The sequence below is a fragment of the Thamnophis elegans genome, chromosome 4, assembly GCF_009769535.1.
Source record: "Thamnophis elegans isolate rThaEle1 chromosome 4, rThaEle1.pri, whole genome shotgun sequence".
Classification (NCBI taxonomy): Eukaryota; Metazoa; Chordata; class Lepidosauria; order Squamata; family Colubridae; genus Thamnophis; species Thamnophis elegans.
The window spans coordinates 108,293,028-108,303,296 of record NC_045544.1 but is presented as its reverse complement, the minus strand read 5'-3'; the positions used below and the strand labels follow the sequence as shown (position 1 = coordinate 108,303,296).

The 10,269-nt window shown below is 36.3% G+C and overlaps 1 protein-coding gene across 1 annotated transcript in view; it reads right to left on the bottom strand.

Moving 5' to 3' along the window:
• Window positions 1–249: 249 nt before the first annotated feature.
• The window catches only part of REL (REL proto-oncogene, NF-kB subunit), a 49,027-nt gene continuing 39,007 nt past the window's right edge, over window positions 250–10,269 (bottom strand). Inside the window, exons 6-10 of the mRNA XM_032214839.1 lie at window positions 9,133–9,237; window positions 7,661–7,873; window positions 6,240–6,308; window positions 5,376–5,444; window positions 250–3,971 (exon numbers count right to left, since the gene is read on the bottom strand). Of these exons, the coding sequence (XP_032070730.1) occupies window positions 3,163–3,971; window positions 5,376–5,444; window positions 6,240–6,308; window positions 7,661–7,873; window positions 9,133–9,237 (1,265 nt within the window). The 3' untranslated portion in view covers window positions 250–3,162. The remainder of the gene's footprint in view (window positions 3,972–5,375; window positions 5,445–6,239; window positions 6,309–7,660; window positions 7,874–9,132; window positions 9,238–10,269) is intronic.

Genomic DNA, 10,269 nt, shown 5'->3' with positions numbered 1-10,269 from the left:
GAGCCTGGGGAGAGGCCGCACATGCATGCGCCAGGGGCTGTCATGTACATGGGCAGGTGGGTGGGGAAATTGAGTGGGCATGCATGCGTGCACAATAGCACGCATGCATGTGTCCAATTTTGGCACGCTGAAAGAAAAAGGTTCGCCATCACTGCCCTATATGATCAAGGCCTATTCCTAGCACTAGAGTAAGGGAACGAATGGTCTTTGTTGCAGAGATCCAATATCCAATCCAGTGCCTTGTTATCACTGTAGAGCAATTGACAACACTGGGCAATCAACTTGATTCCTATTTTATTTGAGCTCAGATATATTGGTTTTGATTAGCTGCAGTATGTTGTCAATTATTTCTCTTTCAATATGTCTATTTGTATGCCAAACACAATCAATTTACCTCAGAAAATTATTATTTATATCATAAAGGAACAAAATCATAACTCAAGTCCAATTATGCTTCATGTATTTTAAAGCAATGGAAAAAGCACATTGGTGCCATTCATAAATTATAAAGCATATATGTATTTTGTACATGCATCTGAATATAATGTTCAATGATAATCCATCCTTGTTTTTGCAACTTCTGTCTATACCAGATGTCTGTGCAATGTTCTGGATTATAAACTGCATCAGAATAGCTAAGTGGGGATTATGGGACTATATCTAGAGCACTATAGGATGGGAAAATTGCTTTAGAAATATCATTAAAACAAAGAAGATATTTTATGCCTGAAGATTGTGATGAGTGCAAAGATATACTAATTCAGTTCATTTTATAAACACTTCATAAAGGAAAAAAAATTTCTCACATTGCAAAGAAAATTGGAAGGAGTGAGAAAAAGTTTGGTCACTTGTATATTTTCAATATTGATTAATTCAAACATATATTGAAAAATAGCACTCCACATTAGCTATAAGTATTTTCCTCAATGTGAGAATTCTGAAAATTTCAATTCTAAAAATTATTTCAATACTTTTTAAGGCTGTATCTAAAAAAAAATATTCACAATGACATAGTCATTACCATTACTGGAATACAGATTTGCCTAAATGCAAACAAAACATATAAAACTGTGGTCTAAACATCAGTGCTTAAATCAATTTTGGGAATGCAAAGAAGTTAAAAAAACACAGAAAGGTTACACTGGATAAATGAATTTAACTATATTTCATATCAGAGATGTTTCATATAAGAGAAACAGCTAACCAGCCTTGCAAACCCATTAATTTTTTTCTTGGAAATAAGTCCCATTGCAACTTATTCCTATTGCTATTTCTGTAAGACTCAAAAATTGGTATATAATTCTTGATGAAGAAATTAAATTACTTTGGAGTTTTAGTGGGTTTCAAAAGAAACGAACAGAAAGCAACACATGTTAAGAATGTGACTTTTCAATATTATAAATATTGACAAGAAAATCAGGTTTCAAGGTGAAGAAAAGGGTTAAATATCTTGGAGTTGAATTGACAAATCTAAATTGTTTCAAAGCAATTTTGCACCTGTGTGGAATGATATAAAAAAAGATCTATTAAGATGGGGTAGTTTGCAGTTATCCATGTTGGGTAGAATCTCTTTTAATTAAGATGAAGATTTTACAAGAGATGTTATTTTTATTTCAGATTTTATTGATACTGACAACCAATACTCCATTTAAACTATGGCAGAAGGGCATTTCTAAATTTATATGGCAAGGAAAAAGACCAAGAATTAGTTATAAACTACTGCAAAATACTCAAGAAAGAGGAAGTTTGAGTTTACCAGATTTGAAACTATACTTTGATGCCTGCTTGAATGCGTTTGGATGAAAGAGTGGGTGACTCTTCAAAAGAAGAGATTATTTGAATTAAAGAGCCATGAACTAAGAGATGGATGGCATACCTACTTATGACATCAGTTAAAATGTTGATTTCAAGAATTACTTTGTTAGACATGCTAGATCCAAGGATTTGGAACAAATCTAAAACAAGTTTCTCTACAAAGGTACCTCTTTGGGCATCATCCCAGGAAGTTTTTTTCAGAAAAAAAAAAAAAAACCAAGGTGAGGCCAGACTGGTGGACATGGTCAAATAATACTTTTTAATCAAAGTGAGCCTACCCTTAAATCACAAAAAGAGTGGGAGTCAGAAGGATGTGTCTGTCAATGATTTACATATTTAGAACTGAAAGAAAGGTTTACATTAGATTTTTAAAGTTATGTGTTTGACATTTTAAAAACTGAATTTGAAATTGTACTGTGTGTTAAGGATGAACATGTTATTGCCAAATTCTATAAATCGCCACTGAAATTAAATTTGGAGAATGAAGATGTAATGTATTGCATGATTTAATGGGAAAAGAATTTTGGGTACAATATAGTGCTTGCTTGAACAGTGGGAAAACATATGGACAAATGGTTTAAAATTTACATTAAATTATAATTAATTTAATTTAATAAATTTTATAAAATGAGGTACTATTTGTGTTTAACACCGAATAAATTGTTAAAGATATAGAAAGATATTTCAAAAGTATGTCAGAAATGTAAATGCAAAGAAGGGACATTTTACCATATTTAGGGGACTTGTGATAAAGCAAAGAAGTATTGGAGTAAAATTTATTTTTTAATTCAGAAGATAGTTAAAATGAAAATAAAAATTAAACCAAAGATTTTTCTTTTGGGCTTAATGGACAAAAAACTTGAAAAAAATTCTGGAATCTTCCTGTTATGTATGTTGATAGCAGCAAGAATCCTTTATGCACATAAATGGAAAGATAGTTTAATTATATTGGATAAATGGCTGGAAAAACTGATGAAATCAGCAGAGATGGCTAAATTGACTTGTCTAATCAAAGAAAGGAACATATCCAAGTTTGTTTTTACTTGGAAACTTCTGGATTTTGTGCTTGAAAAAAAAGTTAAATACTTTTTTCTTTTCCCTTCCCTCTTTTCCCACTTTCATTTGTCTTTTATACTTAGATAAATTTAATACAAGTATTAAAAAAAGAATTTCAAGGATGGGTACAATAGATATGTGAAAAACTAACTCACATATTGCAAGAGATCACTGTGTACTGTATACTGTATACTGTATACTGTATACTGTATACTGTATACTGTATACTGTATACTGTATACTGTATACTGTGTCTGAGCAACAATCAGCTACAGTTTAACAACTGTATGTTTAAAGTATGCTATCAAAATTACTTCCGATGGAATTTAGGAACTCATCATCTTGGGTGCTGTAAGTATCAAAATTTGATATATTTATGGTGTTTGGATTGCTGGCCAATCCTGAATCATTAAGGCTAGCCAAATAATGAAAATTTTGTGTCTCAAAAATATTGGACATAGAGGTCAAAGATAAGCTAGAAGTGGTTACTGTTGATATGGCAGGAGGGAGCAACGGTTGGACTTTCTTCCTGTGGTTGCTTGGATTTAAAGCTTGAACGAAAGATGACTTTTCTAAGTTAACATCTGAGCATCTGGAGTCTTCCATTTCCATGCTAATGTCACTGGACACTGCAGCATTTTCTAGATGAATAGACTGGCTGTCAACAGTGCTGGGGACATTCCGAATTTCTTGCTGAGACACTGATGGTGAAGGTGATGATGATGACATTGTTGACTCATGATCATTCATTATTCCAAAGAATCCTTGATAAATGTTCCCCTCTTTCTGATTGGCCCAGTTCAGACTCTTCTCCTGTCCAAGACATGGAGAGCTAACATTCTGCACTGTAGGATGCAACGTATCACCCACGTTTCTTTGTTGCAGCAAAACATTTAGAGGTGAAACAGAGGAATGCCAGCAAGATGGCAGAACCCCATCCTGCTTAACGGACTCTGTCATTTGAAAAGGTGGACCAGGATGTCCATTGGGACTTAAGTGGTTTAAAGGAGGAGAATAATATGACTGCAAGGAAGGGATGCTTGCAGATGTTTTCTGCAGTGGGATGGCTGTTTCAATCATTGAGCAATATAGATTTGGTTCTGTGAAAAAAAAGTCATCATTGATTAGAAAAGTCTTACTACAACAATTCTTGAACATTTTCTGCACTATCTTCCCATATATTCCAGACTTAGAGTGAAAGCGGTAGTATACTTTATCAGACTTTTGATCTATCTAGCCATGTCTTTTAGGCACTAGAATTATATTTTTCTACCCCAAGTTGGAGGTGCTACAAACTGAACTTGGAACTTCCTGTATGCAGGGTTTTGACAGTCCACCATGAGGACCACAAAAAGGTCTCCTTGAAAATCCATCACCATTACACACACAAAGTGCTCAGGGCACACAGCTGTATTACACTTAACCTGGTAGCCTACCTTCTTATAACTCCAAGCCAGTATAGACATGATAGTTTATAACTTTAAGAACTGTAATCCAATACATCTGGAGGCTACAAGATCAGTAGAAGTCTCCTGTACAGCATTCATTCTAGCTTTCTTCTCCTTTATATATATGACAAGAAATTCATGGGAAAAAGAAAGATGTAGATTCCCCGAAGCAGTTTTTTAAAAAGCTATTTTTAATTTTCATTTGTCTCCCACCTTTTAATCCAGAACAATCCCAGTGGCAAGGTCTCTTAGAGCATGGGAACTAAGAAAAAAAACTCATATACAACCTGATGTATATTCTGTCCAGTAGTGAATAGAGAGGTGTAGAAGTGTAAAATGCATGGCTTTTCTGATCCAGACATAAATGGTTTAATAGAGTTAGGGTTATGGAAAAAGCCAAGGAGACCGGTAGCCAAAATTGGGCAGGGAGAGAAGAAATGAAAAAATGCTCAGAAGGTCAGGGAGCAAGGGGATCAGTGGGCTATGTTGTCTTGGGTTATTGACTGCAGCAGTAGCTGAATGGACTGAAAGCTCTAGGAAAATTAGGGTAGTGGGATTGAGTTTTGGAGGCAGTAGCTGAGAAAATGGAGAGAAAGTGGTGGGAAAATTGAGACAAGGACAGATGCATGGAAGAACCTTTGTGGAGGTGGCTGGCCATATAAATTTGATAAATAAAGAAATAAAATAAATCAGCAGATGAGGAAGAAGGCTAGTGGGATATGCTGCACTGGAATACACTAAGTGAGGCAATGGAGAGCAGGCCAAGAGTAGAGAAGAGTGAATTCAGTGATTTACCCATGCTTGAAGGCGCTTAGAACAGGGCAGTGCAGTAATGCATTCCAACAATAGACCGGACTAGAACAGGAATTTTTGATTACCCAAATGTTGTACAGGCCTCAAAGAACTTAACTAATACAGTATACACCAAAACAGGATTTACAAAACTAAAATATTTTCTCTTTTAATGTATACCATTAAAACACTGTCATGGAAGAGATAGAAAGAAAGATAGTAAAAGAGCCAGAACAAAGAAGGCATTAAAAAAAAAGAATCTACCTTTCTTAATGAATTTTCCTTCATTACTGGCTGTCTGGAACAGAGAAGCATTAGATCTTTCATAGGCACCTGTGGAAAGAATAGTTGTTATCCTAAAGGAAATCAATCCTATGAGGATGATGATTTGATTTACCCAATATAATGAAGACTGTATTCCCCAACATATTGCATCCCCAATTACCCAATTGTAACCTGAAGTGTCTAAATCCAGCCTCTGAGTGATAAAAGAAATGGGGTCAAGAAACATAAGAGGGAAGCATCAACATCGCTTTGGAAGTCCTTAGATTTGTAATTCCTCCCCCATAAAACATGTCCAACTCAGGAATGCAAAAGATTTTAAAAAAACAGCCAGTGAGAGTCGAACTCATTGAATTAAGAAGAACGAGAAGAAAATGCAGAGATGCCTTCTTGCAGCAAATCGGCAGTGAAATCTTTCTCATCCCATTCCATTTATATATGTTTAAGCCAGCCTCCAATTTTCTGTCCTCTACATTCTATCGTGTTTCAGTTTAGTAGACCTGGACACGTAAGGAGAAAACTTAGACCCTACCTAGTGATACAATGGCATTCTTCTCACTCTCAAACAAGTGAATAGATGGTATCAGTTGCAGGGGGATTCAGAGATGGAATAAATTACAGCATCACAAGTTTTGACTTAAGTATGATAACACAGGACATGGTGCAGCTTTTACTGAAAAGAAAACCCATAATGGTTTTCTAAGGCACAGACCTCTATCTCTCTACACAGGACTTCTGAGTTGAAATATTCTCCATTCAAATGACGCTAGGAAGCCTCAAGGATAAACCCAGTTTGGGAGAGGGGTTTCATATTAGAAGAACAAAATAAGATGGGATGAGATTTACCAGAGTCTTGAATGAGTTTTTGTAAAGCCATTGGTGACCTCTGCCTCTTTGCCTTATGGCCATAAGGATCTAAAACAGAAAGGAAAAAAAAACAGCATTTCAATTAAATATATACACATATGATGCTGCTGGGAATGTTTTCCGAAAGAGAAAGGGTTAATTGTGTGTTCTATTTGACTACAATAAAATATAGAATATTATCTTACATAGAGTTGCCTTCTTACCCAGCCTGCTATATTTGGACAGAAAATAACTCTCCAAACTTACAAGCAAAGCTTCTTCACACAATTTGCTACTTTGTTTTTGAACCTAGGGTCTTCTGTATGGGCTCTTGTTTCTTGCTCTATAAACTTACAATTTAAATATATTAACATATGCTAGCTCCTCCCAAAGAAATTGGCAATATACTTAAAATGAAAAGCTCCCGTAATTCTCTTCTCTCTTTTGACATTTTTTTCATTAGCCCTAAGCCAGTTTTCCAATTAACTAAGCTTGCAGAGGTCCTAATGAAGAACTCTTGTTGTAATGTATTTTTTTTAAAGAGAATAAATATTTAGAGTGCTGGAAGGAAGTTTTCTAACATAAAACAAGCAGTGAGATAATTGTAAATGCTGCTTCCAAAGGCTGGCACTATTTTGGGAGATGGGAAGATTGAAGCTGTATAAAGAATTGGTAATGCCATATTCCCAACATTCAGGGAGTGAGGGAAATCTCTGTAATTAAGCAGATTTGGGGTTATCACTTCCAAGCTTTCCCCATATATGCCAATTTGGCAACTTTAAGATTTGTGGACTTTAACTCCCAGAATTCCCCAGCCAGCAACATCCCCAAAACAAGAAGGCTGGCGCCCAGTGAGAGTGAGGCTCATATTGATGTCACCCACCTAAAAGAATGCATTGTATGTCTGCAATGCCAGCCAGGCTACCAACCTTCTCATGCTTCAGTACCTCCGTGTGGTTGACTGAAGCCTATTTTATCTGTTTTGCTTTGGTCTTTGCAAAAGTTTGTTTCCAAAAGCTTTCTCCCATCACAATTATCAATGCCTCCAAGGAGTCAACCATGTGGACAAGCCTGCTGTGTGGGCAGCCAATACGACCAGCTTTGATTCTCAAGCACAGGCAAAGGTAGATTATGGCAGCAGCTTTTAAGCAATCTTCTTCAGCCTAAACTATGCTGAACCTTAACTCTCAGCCTTTTCAGTTAGCACAAGGCCATGCTGATTGAAAATTCGGTATATGATGCTCCAGAATAATTGCAAACCACTAAGCTGGGGAAGACTAGGTCACAATATTACCATAGTAATGACAAAAAAAGAAATTGTTCCCAGATCAGAAATCTGTAAGTTCTTCTCTAAACTAGCATGGACCCTGATTTAAAAGCAGTAATTAGGCCTACCTCAACAAATGTGTATAAGAATGTACCTTTTTCATCTGGTAAATATCTAAAGTCCATAGGATCACTGACTTCCTGATCTGAGGGCCTTCGCAATTGCATCTTCACAGTCACAGGATCTGGGATATCTTTGAAAAATGGGGGCGTCCTGAAGACAATTGCTACTTGACGATGAACATCAGCTTGTGAAAAAATCCCCTTGGCTTCCCAGTCATTCATGAAGAATCTCACTTCTATATCATCTGTTCATCAGAAAGATATAAATATCACACTTAATTTTAGGAATAAAACAACAAACCATAGTTCAAAGAGTATTTTGTTTTAGCATGAAATACCAAAAAGGATCAGTTCTGCTTTCTATATGGATTATAAATGTCATAGCAATACATCTGACACACCCATATTTGGGAAAGAATAGCATTTAGAAATAGTCCAGTTTAGCCAGATTTCATATTTTATTAAGACCCAGATTATGAAAATCTTGAATTTAACATGGAATGTTTTTTTTAACCTTAGAAGATTTATTTTATTAAGTACGGCCTTTTTTAACTTGGGCAATTTTAAGATTTGTGGACATCAACTCCCAGAATTCCTCAACCAGCATATTGAAGGCCATTTGTTTCAAAGTTGGTAAGCTTGAAAAACACTGACCTAATAGACTTGGATCAGCAATTTATTAATTAATCTTATCTCCACATCATTTCATCACTGATCATCGGGTTAGGGTGGTCTGGTTTACAACGTAAGCTAGCTAAAGCTTGTGCTTTGAGTGCCAGTGCTATTTATTCTGTAACATGTGAAATATCACATAGACATCTGCAGTCCTGTAAATGCTTGAAAAGGCAGTTTTGCACCTTTAACACTGTGGCTGCAGGTCTGGCCATTTCCCATTGGCAAGGAGTCTTGCCTTGTCCCTTTTCCGTAGCTCTCTAGAATATCTGGAAGAGTTGCTCCCATTTCACTGGACTCTTTAAATTAAGCAGCAGGACAATTTTGCAGCTTTTCCCTACAATAATCCATTTTTGTTCTTCCTTACACACACACACACACACACACACCATATTAACACTAAGATGCCAGTTTTTGCATTTCTCCTTTGATCAGCTGAAAGGAGTCTTGAGCAATTCTGGACATCCTGAAAATGACAAGGGTGAGGACAGGAAAGTGCTTTTGAGTTCAAAACTAGTACATGCATTGTTTCATAATTCTGCAGTATATAAATCAACAGATTATACAATGTTTAGTTGTAATTTGAATAAAACTAGACTTTTTGGGATGTACCATTCCACTGGCCAAGTTATATGCTCAAATATTACAATATTTTGCTAGATTACATGTCATAATTCAAAATTGGTGGATATTTGGGATTCAGTTTCACCACTTCCATTTTCCTGTGGAAGAGTACATGCACACATATAAAATTGGTTGCTTTTTCATATCTTATTCTCTGATATCTAAAGTTAAAGTTCATAGTATACATGGAATTCCAGTTTCCAATCACCTTTCTGAACTTTGTCACACAAGAGGAAAATTTCATCTCCTCCTTTCGCTGTTCCACAGTTCTTGTTCACACGGCAGATTCTCAATTCAGCTGAATTGGGTGCACCTAAACAGAAAAAGGAATTCATGATTGGGGGAGAGAAAAGAATGGCTATTATGATTACATATGTCTAAAAACAGAACTGGGGGAGAGAAAGTTCTGCAAGCAACTCTTTATCTGAAGATAGGTAAAGCACAGAAAGCAATAGATACATTTCAAGCATCCACATACCCCCCCTTTACCACCAGCATTTTACATGACATCATTATGCCCACCATCCCTGATGTTCCTCCTTGATAATGCTTGCTGTCTTTCTTTAGTTCTCAGCACACATTTAATGGTTTTCTGTTGCCATTTTGAATTCTGAATTAAATATCCATTTTGTTGCTCAAAACCAGGGCCTTATCATAGCAAGAAAATATGCAGGGTAATTAATCTGTTGGGTAATTAATCAGGGGATTTATTTCTGAATATTGTCATGAATGGGCTTAACCAAAGAAATAATCCTCTTCCTTTCTGTTTGGGTGTTGGTCAGCATCTGCCACCAATACTTTCCCCCAGGGCTTTTTTGCTGGCTTTACTGCTGCTTCGCTTGTGCACCTGCTTTGCTCGTGTGCTGGATGTGTGCTGTGCGCGCATGTGCAATTCAATTAAAATTGTTCTACACATGCACAGAACTTAAAAAACAAGATGGCAGCACTGACGGCCCCAACTGGAGAACCGGTTCGGGGGTGTGGCAGGCCTGGGTCGCTGCTGGTTCCAGTAACCCACGCCGCCATACCACTACTAGTTCTGTTCCCCCCCCCAACATTTGCCTTCTCAAATAAGGGCCAGATGATCTCAAAAAATGTTTACTGCCTCCCCAAAAGTTAAAAAATACATTCAACCCTTTTTTCCTGCCCTGCTTTGCTCACTTGTCATGCAAAAGCACAACAATCTATTAAAACATGTTCAAGAAAAGGAGTGTTTTTTATAAAATGATGAGGTATAGTGGTATGGAAGTCACAAAGGAAAAAAAAACAGTTTTCAATTATCCAAAAACATATCTGACAATTTTAAGGACTTCACTGACTAAATTCTAGTCAATTTTGCTTTCTA